The following is a 19,531-nucleotide window of genomic DNA, read 5'->3' as shown; positions in this document are numbered from 1 at the left end:
TTTACTAAAACATAGCTTGCTTTCCAAACAGTCTTGTACGGACGAATGTCAGCAGACCATAACGATTGAAGGCCAGTAAATTTGCGTTTTGTTTCAAGCTATACTTACATAAATTACAAATACTATGCCGGCTACACACTATCGACGAACTCGGGCAGATGCCGAAGCTAATGAACCAACATTGCGTAGTTTCTAGAAGAGTTTTTATTTACCGCAACAAAAAACCAGCAATGAAGGTATGTCGAGTCCGCCAAAGTTCGGCGAATTTCATGATAACGTCAGATGTCAGTTTGCAAAAATTTAAAAATCACAGGTGATTGGTGATTCCGGAAATTGTTCCTTTGGGAAGGCATATCATAAGACATGACGTGCCTTCTAGCAGAAAAAAGGTACAGGTACTTGCATGAAAACAAACAAGGTCTCGTTGCGCCCCGTGGCGAACCTCGCGAGTTTCGACGTACACGTACAGCATAACTGCACAATGGAGTGTTATTTCCACTGCCATCTACCGAAAATATATCAATCTTATTTACTGTTTCGCATTCATATAAACTTCTTATAATTAAATATAGATGGCGCTATGTTATAATTATTTTTGTTCAGAGCCATCTAGTATCCAATAGATTTACTATTAAAAATCGTAACAGTCAATAGTTATATATAACTTTGTATAGACGGCGCTATTTTAAATTACGCATTTATATAGCGCCATCTTGTGTCGAGCAGCATTTATATCACAACTATATTGTATAATCCTCGCAACATAGATGGCGCGCTCGTATGATGGCTTGATTGTCGTGCCGGCTACATACTATCAACGGATTCGGACCGATGCCGATGCGAATGCATGAACTTTGTGTAGTTTGAGAGCTTTTATTTACCGCAATTAAAAACCAACAATGTATGTCGAATTAGCCAAACTGAATAGTCGTCATAAAAAAATATCAAATTTGTGTGTAGAGTGATGTTCGATGGAATAGGTGCTATACAAATAAATGCCTCTTGGACTATAATGTACACTACCTATTTAAAAACAGTTACATTGCTGGTTTTTCTCTGCAATAATAAAAAGATTACACGCAAATTTTACAATCGCAATGGGAACGTAGATTCGCGTCGGCCTCTGTCTGACTTCGTTGATATTGGCTGGTATTAAATTCTGAATAAAGTTGCCACCAGGATTTATTGAAATGCATTTTGTTAAACTTAATGCCAGCTCCACTTTGTCACCGAACTCAGACACATGCCGACGCAAATGAGAGCTTTTATTTACCGCAATGAAAAACCAGCAATGTATACCGAATTTGCGACTGTGTGGAGCCGGCATTAATAGTGATGTGATATGACGTACATTAAACACTATTTGATTTATATATACAACCAAACAAGGATAGAACGAAGTTCATTCATAACTTTTATGCCATACCTAAGTATTATTTTAATACTAAAGTCACAAAAGGTAAATAGATGTATGTATTCAGTAGTTGTTAGCCAAGTTAAAATAAAAATAAAACAAAAAATTTAAAAGCTTCATAATTTTATTTAATTTTTATGCACAAAGTGTGTGTCATATTTTTATAATTACAAAAATTGGCAATGTAAAACATGTACTATGTATGTACTGGTAGGTAAATAATGTAACACTTTTGTTGAAAACGACGCTGTACAAAGTACCAAACTACTTGAAATTCACCTAGAATAATCGCCAGACAGACTCCCGCCCCGATCCGATTTTATTAACATTATATAAGGTAAACAATCAACACTCGCGTTTTGATGCTGTGGATATTCTATGCTAGAGGAACCACTTAGAGTGGGTTGCACCAGTCTACTTTGACATTAACTTTTAACCTGCGCGCCGCCGACTTTTAGATAAAATGGCGTACTTTGTACTATTTTGCAAGTTAAAAATAATGTCAGAGTGGACCGGTGCAACGCACCCATAGTTCAGTTTTGAAATTTGTAGGTACATTTGAAGCGAATTGGTTTTGAAAAGCTAAAGAGAGGACACATTATAAGTATTTCATTAGATCTACTACAATTTTGTATAGTGGAATTTTCCCTACTTTATATACTGTTCAATTTATTAACACTACACATAAATCTATATACATAAATACATGGCAAATGTAAAAAGTCACAAAAATAATATGCATATTACGGAATCTCAGTGTTTTTAATTATTTTAGAATAATACTGATAATAAGTATGATTAATGATTTCAAGATCCAAATAGACATCAAATTAGGTACAATAGACATAGGAGATTTTTAAAAAATGATTATAAGCGGAATGCTATACAGATCTTAGTGAATTTTAGCATTTCAGGGAAAATACTTATTCTAACTAACACACAAATTAATACGCAACATAATTATCTGCTATAAAGTCTTTCTTGGCTGAAACGGCAATATCATTTGCCTTCTAATAATACTTTATATCATTATCTTAAATAGCATAGTCATGTCTAAATTTGTCGAAGAAAAATCTCATCACACATAATAATACTTACATTTTCACTCACTCATTCATTAATTAAATAAAAATGAAGACAAAACAAATAAAATAAAATAAATAAAACAACGAAATACTGAGATAAAGCAACGAAGTAGAGACATCGCAGGAAATATAGAGGAACTTAAACAACGTCTTACAATTCTAATGAATAAATTAAATTAGTCACTAAAATTACTATTTAAATATCACAGAAAATGTACCCAGTACTTAATCAACAATATTGTATCGTCATTTAGAATTATTTTACAGTGTACTAAGCTCCTATACAATAAATAGGTTCAAGAATTTGCAAACGATTGTTTCAAGAATTTCGCAAATTCATGGCAGCCCAAACATCTCACTCGATTCGATTCAGGATTTCCGTACCGACATCCGCGTCAAACCTTTCATTCTGTGTGTATCATCACCAGAATAACAAAAATAGATTAAATATTATTAACTCTGCGCTTCTTCTTTTGTTTTCTATGTTTCTTGGGGCTCTTCACTTTGGATTCAACCGTCCTACATCTCATGTTCTCCTTATGCGTCCTGTCTTGTTTCGACGAAACAATGCAGTACCATTTCTTCAATAAAATGCCGTATCCTCTAAATATTAAGCCATCATACTTAAGGCATGTTTCAGCGCTGTTGATAGCCGCTATCTCTGATTTGAAGCTTTGTAAAATCGTGTCCTCTTTTTCTCCGAGAGGATTTGACAAGTCAATATTTTTTTTGAAGTCCCTAATTCCGTCTCCGATGACCGGCAAGATGTTGTTCAGGTTCCGTATGATTTCGCTCAGGAACGATTTTCGTCTGTCCTGATATTTGCTGAATTCCACGTCTTGTGCCACGACGTTAACATTTTGAATAGCTTGGAATATTTCACTGTATTTGAAGAGGGACTTGTAGAGCTTCACAGCGATGTACACGAACTGTAACAAAAGATAACATGATGTTAGATAAATGCTGAATTACTTAAGACGATATTGGTTGGTGTTGTTGTAAGTCCACTTAGATGAAGAAGTTATCCAAAAGGATATCACAAAGTGCATTCTGACTATGTATGTGTGGTCAGGTGGTCTTAAAAACAAAAATATTAAATAGAACCACAGAAGTAACTTGTAATCTTGAATTAAGTAAATTTAATTGTAGATACATTACTGCGCCTACGATTCGTGTCGAGGTTATAATCCTTAGGTATTCGCCGATATGACTAGCACTCATACATATACATACGTTTGATACTCTGCTTTACTACTTGGTCATCTGACTTTTAAATCGGTTTTATGTGGCACTAGTTATGCCTTTCGGCTTCATTCTCATAGGAATTTTGGAATAAAAAGTACCTTTTGTGTTAATTTGGAATATATTCTACTTATGTATCAAATGAAGATTTTACGTGAATAAATAAGAAATATTGAAGCATTCCCTTTTTTAAATTATAGTATGTTTTTTAATCGTACCGCTTTTTGATCTTAAATGCTTGTTTTCCTAACTTCAGCTCCATGGACAAGAACAACGTTATTAAACGCTTTATCATGAAAAAAAAACAGTTCGATGTACAAATAATATAGTTTTTTTTATTGTAATGTCAACTTTGTTGCATGTTAGATTAGATAAACGTTTAATCTGTGTCTTATTTACATAATTTTGTATCAACAGGTCGGGAATTTACCTTTAGTAGCGGTATGACATTATACTAAAATACTTAGACATAAAAAGTTTATGATTATATTCTACCATAATATTGGGAAGTTTGAATGAGCATTAGAAAATTTTTGTTTATAAAATATTTAATTGATGAACTGTGAATTTAAATAACACTTGGCACTTAAGGTGCGTTTCACCAGTTAACTTTGACGTTAACGTAAATGTTGATGCGACCCACTTTTATTATTTATTGTATTTAAAATAGTTAATTACTCCTATTAATAACAACACAAGTTATATTTATGAGATGAAGAATACAATACAAATTAATGCAGGGAAAGATATATATATCCATGTAATTTTTTATCATAAGCGTATTTTAATTTATAAACAATTTAGGTATCTATTATAAGACGGATTTAATTGCCATTATATTGAATGTCATAGACTAAAGTCAACAATGAGCGACGAAGGGGAGGTGACGAATACTAGACAAGCCGGTCTCCCTTGATCCTTGTAACAGATCTCGGATTGTTCTCCAACATACGCGTAGGTACATACTACAATTTCTTTAAAATAAAAGTGAGAGAATCACTGCACTATACTATAAATTTTACTACACTACACTAAATTCATATATATATCTAAAAATACATACTACATTAGAATTTATCACCAAAATACTGAATTTTCCCTAACAACGTCAAAGTATTTTACTATCAGGTGACTGAAACTGTGTTACGCTTCAGCTGGTAGTAGTAGATAATGAATGAATCCATCTCATTGAGTCGTCATTGTTCTTGGAATAATTACCATCGACCAACGGTATGTCACCACGGTACCGGGAACGATGCACCATTTAATTAATTAAAACTGAAATGATTCACATGGCGGACGTTATAAATCTATTTCAGAGTCCCTATTTCTCGTCATCGCGTATTTCCTAGTCCTATTTCCTTGCCCCAACAAAAATTAATCTTGTCTCAAGTCAACAATCTTTGGGAATGCCAATATCAGCTGTCAAAGCTTTTCATTTCATAATATGATGATATCTATTAGTAAGGAGAGAACTGCACACTATATTAATTTGTAGTATCTATAGTTCGGAATGTTTGCATTACGCGCCGAAATTACTTTAAAATTAATCGCGACCTTAACAGCTCACAAATGCGTTTTGCGTTTTCGTCGCACACGAGTTGTTTCCCAGATTGTAAAGCGCCGTCGTCGCAGAAATCTTAGAGCGATAAAAGCGTCGCGCTCGGCCACAAATATGGCCAAGTATAAAACTGAAAACTCGACAATAAGTACATATGCTTTAAATGGTCGGGCTTTACCTGTGAAACGTGTTGGAGACAAATGCCTGCACTCCGGAATCGTAAGTTCACATTCGTCTCACTTGGACAAATAATGTGTTTTTAACATTTCGTGTTGTTTTGTTAAATCGTAAATACTGAGCAAACACTACACACGGCGACCGCTAAAGCTAAATCTCTTGTCACCATGAAAGCGCGCCGCGTTAGCATTTGTGGAATGCCTGCCCTTTATTCAAACACTGAAAGGTCTTACTCGACTTATATTTTTTTTTACCCTGCTACGCAATTATTTAACTAACATTCCTGATATTACCTGCAAAATAAGTAAGTAAATGTTGGAAAGGGATATTGTACAAATAATACAAAGGCAGGTCCACACGGTTCTTTTGTGAAGCCCTCTGTTTTAACGACTCATTTGAGCAGTATTTAATTTTTAAATTGTTCGTAAGTCAACTTAAGCCGAAGCGAAGCACAGATCACTTGAATTCTAACGCTTTCCTTTGCCCAATGTCAAATATTTGGATTTGTTAAGTGGCCGCGCATTGACGAACTGTCGAGACGTAGTTTAGAAATATTTAATATTCATAGTTGGGATACTGGGCGTCTCGGCACTGTTATGTTAGAAGATAATTTAGTTCGTGGCGCGCTTCGTCTCGTAATGTGTAAGGTCACCGGACACGTTCAAAGCACACATACTTATTGTCTGGCATTAAGTTTTGTGTACTAATTAGTGGGTGTACAATATGAATACATAATAGAAAGTCGTGGTCCAGATGCGAGTTCGGCAAATAGAGGCGTTTGAAAGGGCCATTAAAATTTGTATGTGGTGGGAGCATAATCGGATTACAATGGGTATCATTTTGTTTCTTTAAAATACAATCAATTAAACTTAAATTATTTGGCAACATGGTTTGTTGTTTAATATATATTTGAATATCACGGATCACGGTATGTTATCTATTTTTTTCTAGCTAATTTAAGTTCCACTGCTGGGCAAAAACTGCTGGGCAAAGCCTCCCCTAAATTCCTCCACGCATTTTTGTCCTTGATGTTATCTTAATGTTATGTTTTATTTTAATTGCTTTAGGCTTTTTTGTAGTTATTTTACATGATTTATCTTAAACTCACTAAAAATATCTTGGAAACTAAAATGTGTAAACACCATATAGGAAAACATGTTCGTAATAATAATAGTATATCAATCTTATATAATAAAAATAAATAAATGGTTATTTTCGGGTCGGGCTTTATATATCTCGATAGTTATTTATAACTTGTTGCCAGGCGCAGTTGCGTGCCACCGAATCGGCTGGTGTCAATCTATGCAAATTCGACGAAACATTTAACTACCTACCTCTGTTTCTACAACGCTATAATCACATGCGCACGCGACGACAGACGCACAAATATTATTTTATTTACTCTTGAAAAACTATGAAATTAATAGACATTTATCAGTTGAGGACTTCATGATTACTGATAGTTCTTATACCTCGGAATTACATGGAAATATCCATATAAGAAAATCGTTTTTTTCGGTATGATTTCAAAGTTTTCATGTTTCTCAAGATTAGGTACAATGATTTGTTTATTTTTAAAATTCATAAAGATGAAGTTTAAATATAAGCAAGACCTTGTATAACTAAATGAAGCTTTATAAAACACTTAAAGCCGCGTCGATTTACAAAAGGAGAGCGGTGCAGCAAATTGAGGGCTTGGGATACTAGTTATTGCCCTTAAGTACAACGTGATGCAAATAAACGTGTTACAAAGCTGTCCGCATGTAATTTGGCTCGGCCAAAGCTCATTTAAGCTGTGGAGCTCCGTACTCTTTGTCTTAAAAAGTAAATTAAAAGTATTGCAAAAACATTGAACGGGAAAAAGCGATGGGCCGGTCCTGTACTCGCTGGTGTCTGAGATTGACCGCGGTAATCATGGAGTTTGATCCTTCTCTTAAATTTTAATGTTAAGTTGTACTCAGAGTATATTAAGGTATAGGTTTTACTTCATGTATTTTTTTTTAAACTCAAATTAGTCACATACTAACAGTGGACCTAGTATTTTATTTGTTGGGGACGATAGCGGAAGCGAAAGACGAGCGTAGTAGCACAGTTTTTAGCTTGGCGGTCGAAAGAAATATATAGTGGGGTCGACATTAACGCGGAACAGTTCGCCGGATTTTGTCAGATGCGGCACAGCGTTACATAGCGGGTTTTTCATTGCCATAAATAAAAGCACTATATACAAACTAACTATATACAAACTACGCAATGTTCGCGCATGTCTGAGTTCGACAATAGTGTGGAGCCGGCATTATTTTATGCTCCAATTTCATGTATGTGTAATAAATTGGCGTTTACAATATCATTGTTATCAACATTGCCACATGTATTGTATATAATATTATTATGATTCACTGATTTATTTGATAAATTACGTCACGAAATTCTCCACTTGTAGAGACATGTCTAAACTGGACAAAAAGGTTGGCCTTGATCGAATTAAAGTTTGGGTGAATGAATGTTACATCGAATGTACATCTTAAACAAAAACTTGACATGCTTAGTTGCGGTGACATCATCTAAAATACATGAATAAATTAAATTTAATCCAAGTTACTACTAAGTAAAGCTTTTAATTGAATTAATGGAAGTATTATTTTATGCTGTAATTTAATAACTTGAATGAAAAACTAAAATTGCAGATAAATCGAAGGTCGGGCTAGTACTGTGACACTGCATCGATGGGAGTAATTACGCATCTATATAAATTAGCATTTAAATGACTGGAGATACTAAGATTATGTTTGAAAATTTTCGATTAGATTTTCTCTGGAAGTATGCACATGTTTTTGCTATATTTCATTAGAATAATGATTTTAACGGCATCATAAAAAATGTTCTGTTATTTAATTCAATATTACAAGTTTTTTATAAGGTATACTCACTTTGCGTTCTCGCATCGCCGTCGTCATAGTTTTATTCTTGAAACTCTGAAGCAACCGATGGATTTCCAAAAAGTTCGTCGCTGGCACTTTGATTTTATGGTCTCTGTACGTTTCTGAATAGCTAACTTTATCTTTGTGCTCTCTGAAGTCATTTTTCGTTAGTTTCAGATTTCTCCTAATCTTCAGCATATGCTCCTCAACTTTGGTCATTTTCGTGTGCCTCTGATGGCGTCGCCTGTGGGCAAGTTGCATCTCGGAGGGTAGTTCTGCCATCTCTTTGGTTTCTGTCATGCTTAACTGCTTCAACTGTCTATGTGTCAACGAGGCAGCTTCGGCGGGTGTCAGGCACATGGCTATGATCACTGATACACTTATAGCTACCAACAGCTTTTTGGAAAAACCTGTAACAATACACAGACGCACGGTTAGCGTGAAGGACAATGCGCTACTAAACGTATGTATAATAGAAATGATATAATCATTACATGCCATCGCGATGATTGATACGTGCTATCCGATAGATTAGTCGAATCAGATTGATAACGAGTAATCCTTTTCTAATATTTATACCCTCGGTCTTGGGTGTGAAAGAAAGTTTAATTACATTTGTGTGCACAAAATTGCGCAAGATCTACAATTCCGATTAATTAAGTAATTATACAGTTAGTTTAAATGATATTTCAATATAAAGATGAGCTTACAATAAAATGATTTATTATTAGTGTATAAGACTAGGTATAATCAATTTGTCTTTGCATCAATTTGTATTTGGTAAATATTATACATGTATTAGAAGTAAGTAAACAACATCCGTCTTGTATTATATGGTGTTTTATCACATCCAGTACTCTTTATATTGACTTTATGTAATTTACCTATTATCCATAGCTGTATGAAGAGTAGTTCGAAATTATAATTCACCACAACTTTTTATTGTTAGTAAGATTTTACCGACCTTATTAAGAATCAATCATTCGTCGCGTTATTGTCCAAAAAAACTCGTTAAAAGTCACGATATAAAATAAAAAGCTCATAGAAGAATAACTCAAATGCACCATGATTTTTAATGTTATATAATTGTATTATTTTGTTGATTTCGTTCATTTGAATAAGGTGACTGAAGGGCATGTTGTACCTACCTGTATTTTTAGAGCACGCTCAGAATTTCTTAATAAATTTAGATGGGTTTGAAAAATACTAAATAAAATTTTTGCATGTAAGCCTCGTTATTTATTTGGCTATACGTCTACACTGTCTTTATTCTGTGGCTGGTTGTTCGGTATCCACAAACAGCTGCATTCCTATTAAGTGGAGTTGTCGACGAGACATAAAAAATAATAAGCTACGTGATTATAGTATGTGCAACTTCTTGTACGATCTCCATGTCCGGACTGCTTTCTCAGGGGGTGTTGAGCGGGGGAACCATGGGATAACGCAATACAATCAACTTAGTTTATTTGTATTTTATGAGAAATGAAAAAAAAATATGTAAGTACGCAAGTTCATCAAATAGGTTAATAGAACAACATGATTTTTTGTGACACGTCGTAAAAAAACAATTAACTTGACACGCGATCCGTATTTATTTGTTATCGTATATTGTAAATCTAAAATCGAATGCATAAAAAAAACAATTGCCAATGTTTTATTTCTCCAAAAACACGACGCCCATGGCCGTCGCAAAAATGCCTTGTCCCATTCGATTTCACGTTTGACGGTTATTGAAGACTCCGTCGGTCATAAAACATATTTTATGCCCCGGCCCTGCCTCGCGATTCGCCGACCGTTTTCCGACTTTAATGCCGGCTATACACTGTCGCTGAATAGTTCGCCAAACTTTGGCGGATTCGGCATACTTTGCTGGTTTTTCATTGCGGTAAATAAATACTCTCATACAAACGACGCAATGTTGACATCTGTCCGAGTTCGGCGATGGTGTGTAGCCGGCGTAATGGAGAAACACCACCAACTTTGAAGCGGCCTTTGTATTCAGTGCTAAAACCTAGAAAGCTACCCTTTCAAGGCGTATTTACAATTTTTACGTGTCAATAGACCATAAAGCGGACACGTGCTTGTTGTCGCGGGACGTCTAGCTTTTGTTAGGCATTTAAAGTTACCTTGTTGTCCTTTAGTAAATGGCAATATTTGTTATTTTGTGCAAGTATACTTAGAAATATTTTATTTTACATTTATGAGTTTTTGTAATAAGTTACTCAATACTATAGAATATGTATATTGTTTAGACATAATTCACAGTGTGTAATAACATATGTTAAAACCTTTATTTAGTTTTGTAAATCTCAGAATTAGCCAATCGGTAGGTACACGATTTGCGTAGACATTCAGAGAAATAATCAAAAGGATCAATACAAACATCCATTACCAGTAAAAAGTTACGTCAATACTAAAGGCTTGTTTCCACGGAATTAGTAACTTGCCTTATTAAGTTGTCTTGTCAATTTTATGTAAAAAATCAAAGAATGTGAATATTTTTGCCAGTATAATATCTAACAAAATAAGAAGTGAAAGCAAATGAGTTTATTTTATTTGCGCTTTCAATAAAATATTGCTTTGTTCACTCTATTTCATGAGATAAGAAGATATATTATTATTTAGAGGCTATGAAATTAGTAACTATATACTAAATTTATAGCTTCTACATAATAATATGCGAAGTAAATACAATGAAATAGAATTATATTTTCAAAACATGTAAATCTGCGAATGTGATATCTTTTTATAATTGATGACTTACTAAAAGCATGAAAATATAACATTTATCAGAATAGGATTTAGTAAAGTGTTAAAGACGTGTGAAGTAGGCTTTATAGGATAAACCGCGGAAAATGGTCAGTGAATCATTGGGTCAATTCGAGTCGTTGACAATATAATTTATGCAATATAAACACCATGATGCCGAGCGGGGTATAAAAAAATGACAATCGTAAATTTTGTAGACGGCTAATATCAAACGACATTCGTTTTGTTATTTTTTATACTATATCCAAGCCCATTGTTGGTGAGATCGAGATCAACTGTGTTAATGTACTGTTTTAATTGTATTTAATTTTAATTTAATTCATGGGATTAACCCAAATACTAAAATTGGAATGCATACGGAAAATCGACCATTTTGATTACAGTTTATCCTGAAATTATGTAATTGTTTCTAATAAATTAAAAACTAAAAGCATAAAATTTAATAATAATGTAATATGATTTGATGGTGATTTGGAATGAGACATTTTATAAATAGATCCATATTATTGTTACACATCTTGTGACGTTTTCGTTCTAATTAATGATTTGAAATTAGTCATCCGGAAAAAATAATAATAGAACTTCTAAATCAAGGAATGAATCATTTGGCGGTTACACAAACATAGACTGGAAATATATGCGGTAAAAATAAAAATAAAGGTAAACTAGTAAATGTAATCCGAATAAAAAAATAATCTAATTAAAATTGTTACTGGTGATATTGATAGTAACCAAAAGTGGAAAGCGAGCATTTCAAATGTTCCAAATTCAAAAAGTTACTCATAAAGTATCGGATGTCTTCGATGTTCAGCGAAAAATGCTTTTGATCGATCGCCGACGGCCGTTGTTGAACATTCCCACACGATCGCTGTCGATGCGATACCGATTCTTTCTCAATATTATTGTTCACTTCCAAAAACGATCAATTGAATTTGCTTATCCATCAATTTGTATGACAATGATGATTTTAGATTGAAGTATGCATGAGTACCTTGCATGATGCGGAGAAATTTTGCTAATTTTGTTGCAGTGTGCAAATTAGGTCATTTATGTCATCCCGTTATGCTATCCCGTATTGCTATTTCTTACACATACACTATCAAATAAAAAATATAGATTTTTTTATGGGCAAAGATAATGACGGAGTGGGAAAATTTTTGTCCATTTATTTTCGTAAAGTAAATTAATTATTATTAATTATTACGACTTTAATTGAATTAAATTTTATTTAAACAGGAATATAGATCTCGACATATTTTTTTTTGGAAATTCAATAAAACGTTAATAAATAAAAAATGTTGCACTTATCATATAAATAAAATAAAAAAAAATGCGTCTACCCACCATACTTCAAACACATTAGATCAGAATTTGTCAAACAAAATAAACAAAAACATCACACACCGGTTAAAAAGACATCCATGAACAACGCATTGATGTAGATCCTGCGGGCAAGTCCATGTTCAGACGAACGGTTCCTATCCCGATTTGCCAAAGTGGAAATCGTCAGAAAATTCACTAAGGGATATTCACACGCGAGTTTCGGCACTTAGAGCTTAGCACATAGAATCACGATATATGTAAGCGATCGTCGTGTCGTCTGTCACCGGCGTGGTGCAAGGAGCGTGTGGCGGGACAGGCGCGCGCGCTGCCTTCACTTGCTGAATGCCCACCAAAATGCGGCACCGTACATGAAATAGCCGGTGAACTGCGAAAACCCTTACCGCCGGAACGCAACCTCCGACCCTCCAGGAGACGTCGTTCGTATTATGTTTTCTATGTTTCCCAACATAGATATATAATTTTATTATGTCACTGTACTATGTTTAAACACCTAACGTTACATCAGGAACTAATCACTCGAAAGCATTCGGTTACGTCATGCCATTTCCAATTTATCTTACAGGAAGGTGACAAATGTGATTGGAAGCAAGCACTTGTATTAATAATAGAAATATTTTCGTAATCTATAACGACTTTGTCTTTAAACAAGGCTTAAAACAATAATTGGTATTTAAGATTACAAAAGATGTTATCGATGTCAACATTTAGGTTCAAAAGATTGTAAAGATTTATATTCTTTTGTTTTTTATGTACTTAAATTTTTTAGAGATAATCACGTTCGATATTCAACTTATTAAAATAAATAGAAATGTGAGTAGAAGATTATGTCTCCACGGTTTCCTCTGTCCACATCTCTCGCGTGAATATAATTCGTCGAGTCGCGGTGAATCATCGATGAGTCTATCCTAAAGTGAGTTTTTATCGGACGTTAGTCGCGACTCGCGCCTCGTAGCACGTGTTCCGATCCGATAGCAATCGATACTGTACTTATTGGATGCTAATTATGAATAATTTACATTTATTATTTATACATTCAGAAAAAAACATGTACTTAAATAATATAATATGCCTCAAATTGGAGAAGTTGAATCAATATATACTTCATCATCCGTTTACACTGTGTAATAAAATTAATCATCGATTATCTAAGCACTCTATTACCTACCAATGGCTAATTAATTGATAAAAGCTATATTTGTGTAAGATAAATATCAACATATTAAAACCATGACTTGCAACACAGTTGCACAACAAAACAATATTGTGACATATTCCTGTGTTTAAAAACTGGTAAGGTAAATTAATGAAAATTAGTACAGTGAACTCTAAAAACAACTTTCATTTTCACGTCGCAGTGTGAAGTAGACGCATCGTGGTTCACGAACCACAAACACGAAGTCAAAATAAAAGGACTTAACGTCAAAGCAAACAGTATTAAAAAGCGTCTGAGAAATACGAACCCTGACATAGATTGTTGAGATTCACCTACGTATCCGAAACTCAAAAGTATGCCACTATCCTTTATGACATACGAAAAAAATAACGATCCTCGTTTTAGCCTACTGCACGATTGCTATGGAGGTTATGTAGATCTTTTTTAGACTGTGGCGTTATGGTATAAACATTTGAACTAGCAACTCGAGTATTTACGTTGACACGTTTTTTTGTTTTTTTGTCCGTGGTTAACAAGCCATGCCATTGTGCCTGTTCTTATTGATAGTGTCAATATAGAATTATTATGTTCATGATTAATACTTCCCGAACGGTGTGTTCATTTGTTTTTGGGACAACTTTTTTTTCCAATATTAATACGAAGTATCTTCGCAACAAAACATTTTGTAGTAATTATGGTAAGTATATATCAAACGGAAATCCAGTAGTTTTGAATTTAAATTAATAAACTATAATAGTAAACCCCCAACCGTTTATGTAAGTTCAAATCAGTGGAAGTCCACGTAAACGTAGGAAATATGTTCTATTACGGTGAATGATAACAATGCTTAATTAGAACTGAATGATGAACCATTATGATTTTTTTGCACCTTGGAGATTCCCACTTAGTACCTGAGGCCTTTCATCAGTGACGATATTATAGGGTAACCATTCTATTGTATTTTGTTTCACAGTTCAGTAAAGAAATATAAGCAGGAATATATAATTAGTATTCAGATGTTTATTAATTCATTACCATACTGCATGACTTTCACCTATAATTACCATACCGTGCCGTTTTCAGTATTCTTCCAGAATTAGAAAAACTAGCTTTTGCCCGTGGTTTCGCCTATGTTCATTTACCACCAAACTATATGGATGCAAAATATAATATTTGCTTGGCAAAAGTTAATAAAATTTACTTCGATACAAAAAATATCTTAAGTATATGTTATTGAAATAATGTGAGCTATTTATTGAAATTAGGCAAGAAAATCCCGGAAAAACTCAAGACGTCTGGACACCCTAGTTAAATGGAAATGTATAATCGTGAGGCTTTTCCGAGGCTGTCTGGCGATGAGTCACAGAGTTTCCCGAATTTTCGCGAACGCGACGAAAACCTACAAAAGCAGTGTAGTATATCAGATGAGTCCGCTATTAGTCATTCAGAAAGAGAAAGTTCACGGATTAGATTTGTCACACTTCAGAAAAAAGTTAGACCAACACTAGGTGATTATAATACTTCAATGGAATAATAAGCATAAAAACATTTGGGTCTGTGCTTTATAGATTTACTATATAGGTATCTCTGTTCTGTTTTCTACTGTGTATAGGTATGAAGCTTGTTTAGTTTCTTAGTTTTTCTTACGGTTCATCAGTAGTAGGCGTGATCTCGATCCACCTTAGAATTTATGACCATTTTAGCATTATTAATTTCTTTATCGAAATAATAACATAATCTAAATAATATAAAATCCTGCGGTCCAAATTACAGCCACAAGTAGTGTTAAAATTATGTACTTTTATCATTGTCTGGAAATTCAAAATTCAAATTCAAAATTATTTATTCAATATAGGATGATATATATCACTTATTGGCGTCAAAAGAAGAAAATTAGCAATTTACTTATAAATATAGGTTACATACTTATTTTCAACAACATGGGAAGTTTCAAACTATCAAGTCATTGAAACGAGCACGAACGCAAGAAAACCCGGTACACGGTTTTAGTTAATTTAAGTTTACCGTAACCTCAGCTTCCGCGACAGTCCAGCAATAAGATACGGTATTGTCTGTAGCCGCAATATAAATCATACACTGCGCAAACGCAAGTGGAAAGACTTGCGTACCCTTGCCTAGGGCTGGCACAAGAAGAAAGAGGTAGCACGCTTTTTAGGAAATAAAAAATCTAATGTTTTTCATCTGAATGCAACAATCATAAAAAGTAACGAGCACACATTTGTTACACATGAAATTAGGAAAGCAATTAATGTATTGTTTCCTTATTTGAAAAACAACACGACATTAATCATTATTTCATCTACATTAACCATTCAATTTATATAATGAACAACACACACTACTTTAGAAGAAAACTTGTTCCGAATTCTAAACAAACTCGTATAAGTTGATATTTATTATCAGAAAGTTATACATAAAATGGCTTTTTTCGCTTGTTGCGCATTTAATCACATCATTATAGTTTTCAACAAGCCAAATTAAACTCTGAACGATTAATAAAACGCATGATTTGTTAGAGATTAGTAATTATAACCATAATAATTTTAGTGGCCAATTGGCTACCATATCGGCAATGAATGTAACTATAAAAATGCAGTTAAATAGAAACATGATCAACGAAAGTGGAATTATTTTATAAGCTTTTATCTGTTTCTACATCTCACAAATAGGTAACACAATTTTATTTATATCTAATAGAAGTTTACTATGGTTCAACCTCACATGCTTTAGGGATTAATACATAATATTAAAAGATATTTTATTTTTCCATTGAAGTCAACCCTGTGGTAACCCCATTTAGGTCACAGATTAAAGAAACACACATTAATAATGGATAGTTTAACGATGAGAATATGTGCGTGTGGTTGATTCATACGTTGAGGATCTTTTTAGCTCGCAGCGAAAGGTGTGAACTGAACGTCCCAACGCGAACTCAATGGATATTCGAAATTTAAAAATGCATTGTATGTACGAAAAAAAATTATAATAATTTTGATTATGTTAATATAAATAATCTCATCATGACTTATAATTATATGAGATCAATTGAGGTGAAATTTTTGTTTTGAAAAGACAATGATAAATTTATACGATTGAATATTTTTTATCGCTAATTTATTGTTCGTATCTTATAAACAAGGTAAGGTTTAGGTAAAGAAAGCTAAAATTAGGTCACTAATAATTACGTGTACTTAAAACGTCAATTTTTATCACAATTTTAAAACTATGAGTGTGCGATTAGATCATATAGGTATGTGATGACACTTATATGCATACAATTTTGATGTTTATGACTTTTAGCATAATTTATATAAGAGTGAATGCTATTAAATAATTGGATATATTTGCTTATGATAATTTTGTTGCTGTTATATAATTAATGATAATAAAAAAACATACTGTGTCTTTGGGATTGTAGTCCTTGCGTCCTTGAGGAACATCCATTGCAGTTGCAAATATCTGCCATTTTTAATAAATTAAAATTAGAATCTATCACAGAGTAAATAAATCTTTGGTATAAAGTCACACAGTTCAAACGGTCACTGGCACACCACAAACGAAATAAAAATATAACACATAGGAATAGGATTGATTTGAAAATGGAACGCGTAATGATTAGCGAAGTATAGATCGCGTTCCGCACAAATCACACAGGCGGATACGTCCAACTGGCGGCTTTACATGTAATGCGTGTCCTGAACGTTTTTCCGTCGCTTTTATGCAGCCGGCACTCCTGTGATATAGGGTGCAAAAAACTGATTGTTTGCAGGGCCCGCATTACGTCACAAGTGCGACGTCGCGCGCGATTAGGACGTAAACGAGCATGTGCTCTTACGCAATTGGTTGTCTAAATAAATACATGTGTTTCAGTACCGGTTTCAATAGATGTGTGAAAATGGGGGATCGAACTTCAGGAGCGGCTCGGAAGTTCCATGTATACAAATATATTACTAGAAGTAGGATGTTCGATTTTTAGGTGAGTTTTGTAGAAAATTTAATTGTCTTAATATCTAATTTCATTTCTTATTTAATTTTAAATATTTTAATTAGGATTATAAAATAAGAATAAAGAAAGATGAGTCAAAGAATTGCGTGATTTATGAAATGTAATGAGTGTATGTTGTATGAGCTAAATTAAGAATCATTCATTCATAAATTCTACATACTACTTATGTAGTGCCATCCACTTGAATGAATGTGCCTTAATTAATATATTACTAGCCTTTGCTCGTGGTTTCGTTCTCGTAAATTTATAACAAGACTAATTTACGTTACAAACTTTATTCATAAGAACCTTCTTATGAATAAAATTTATAACGGAAACTAGTTGTTTGATTAATTTATTTTTGTATATAATAAAAATAAATTAATCAAACAATTCTAAACTAAATGGGTGATATTTCAAGACGATATTGAGAAGATAATATAACTCACTGTTGCGATTTGAATATTGACGTTTACGAAGGAACCCTCGTCTTTACATATTATAAAAAGAAGTCCCCCTGTTGCGTGTGTCTGTCTATATGAACGCGATAAACTCAAAACTAGCTGATGGGTTTCACCAATAGTGAGTGATTCCTAAAGAAGATATAGAAGTATATAGTTTATCATGGTTTTATTCGAGGTAAGCAGGGGCGACCTTGTACAGAATAAAAGAGAGGAAGAAGTATTTTTTTGCATTTTTAACCTGTTTCATCTCACTACTGGGCAAATATCTCAAACACTTTTAAACTCCATCGCAAAATGTAACTATTTCCGTAGAATAATTAAAATGCTTTTATAATCACAAATTTATATATTTATTGAGTACACTGATAACCTTATCATTTGGTGTAAACAGTAAAACTGAAAGTGAATGTCTGTCGTGATAGTCAATTTACGAAATAACCAATATATGAGTTCGCGGGATTTACCAGTTAGGTAGGGTAAAAGGTACATAAGGTATAATTAAGTGATTTGTTTGTAAATATTTTCCATAATGAAAAAACGTGTTATTTATTACTACTTAAAATTAAAAACTTCAGATTGTTATGCATAATATTGACACTTAATGAGACCAAAATAAGTTTAAATGTTATAACATCTGTAGATGTTAAGTATGCTAAGTTAATTAAGTATAATATCAGTATCTACATATATTAAAGTGCATAATAATTTAAAAATTAATAATTTTAATTATTTCAAAATAGTTTATTTTGGAGTTATAAATCTAGAGGCTGCCCGCGATTCGCAAAATATAAACTAAATAATATTTACCAAAGCTACAAACTACTAGCATTTCGGAACGACCACTACTGAGAAGAAATACCGAAGGAAACACATTGCAGTGTCGTGATAAAAGCTACTTTAAATGTTACTGTTGAAGAAGTATTGCTTCAAAATCGGTCCAGTAGACATTCAATTTATTTATTACAAACAAAAAAATATATATATGTACGTTAATAGAAAATGCTTACTTTATAGAAATTATAAATTGAGTTCCTTCCGTTTTAATAGAATGAAAAAAAAATTGTAAGCGACAACTATTTTTTGCCTAATATCCGTTACAATTTTATGACAACGTAATCAATCTTATAATTAACGTCATATACGTACGTAATTAGACATAAATAAAATGTTACGGAAGTTCCGGCTTGTGATTTATTCCGTATGAATAATGAACTTAATACCATCACTTTCTTAATACAATTAAATATTCCATAAATAAATCTTTGAGTACGAACGAAAATAAATTTGTCTTTAATCTTAAATACAGAATTACGAAAAAAAAATACAGTTAATAAAAAACCTTCTGTTTTTTTTTCTTTCGCGTTTTAAAACAAAAAGTTCATTCGTGCCAGTTCTTTT

The 19,531-nt window shown here is 33.1% G+C and overlaps 1 protein-coding gene across 3 annotated transcripts; it reads right to left on the bottom strand.

The window, feature by feature from the left end:
* Window positions 1-1,520: 1,520 nt before the first annotated feature.
* LOC128672043 (uncharacterized) lies at window positions 1,521-17,354 on the bottom strand. Of its 3 annotated transcripts, none has more exons than XM_053748933.1 (3): window positions 17,084-17,354; window positions 8,407-8,807; window positions 1,521-3,428 (listed from the first exon to the last, which is right to left on the bottom strand). In XM_053748933.1, exons 1-3 carry the CDS (start codon window positions 17,148-17,150, stop codon window positions 2,943-2,945), a joined length of 954 nt encoding a protein of 317 aa, XP_053604908.1. In that variant the 5' UTR covers window positions 17,151-17,354; the 3' UTR covers window positions 1,521-2,942. The 3 variants fall into 3 exon arrangements, with proteins under 3 accessions (XP_053604908.1, XP_053604910.1, XP_053604909.1); XM_053748935.2 differs by lacking the exon at window positions 17,084-17,354 and adding an exon at window positions 12,511-12,895; XM_053748934.1 differs by lacking the exon at window positions 17,084-17,354 and adding an exon at window positions 12,571-12,885.
* Between the last annotated feature and the right edge of the window lie 2,177 nt (window positions 17,355-19,531).

Source organism: Plodia interpunctella, chromosome 8, assembly GCF_027563975.2.
Source record: "Plodia interpunctella isolate USDA-ARS_2022_Savannah chromosome 8, ilPloInte3.2, whole genome shotgun sequence".
NCBI lineage: Eukaryota > Metazoa > Arthropoda > Insecta > Lepidoptera > Pyralidae > Plodia > Plodia interpunctella.
The sequence above is the reverse complement of the archived record's forward strand: the minus strand, read 5'-3'. Positions and strand labels throughout refer to the sequence as shown.

Bases quoted from the DNA above. Each gene is read 5' to 3' on its own strand.
- LOC128672043 (XM_053748933.1), bottom strand. From the start codon at position 17,150: ATGGCAGATATTTGCAACTGCAATGGATGTTCCTCAAGGACGCAAGGA. The intron at 8,808-17,083 runs GTATGTTTTTTT...GTATTGTTACAG, and splicing joins ACTACAATCCCAAAGACACA to GTTTTTCCAAAAAGCTGTTG. The intron at 3,429-8,406 runs GTGAGTATACCT...CTTTTGTTACAG, and splicing joins CGGCGATGCGAGAACGCAAA to TTCGTGTACATCGCTGTGAA.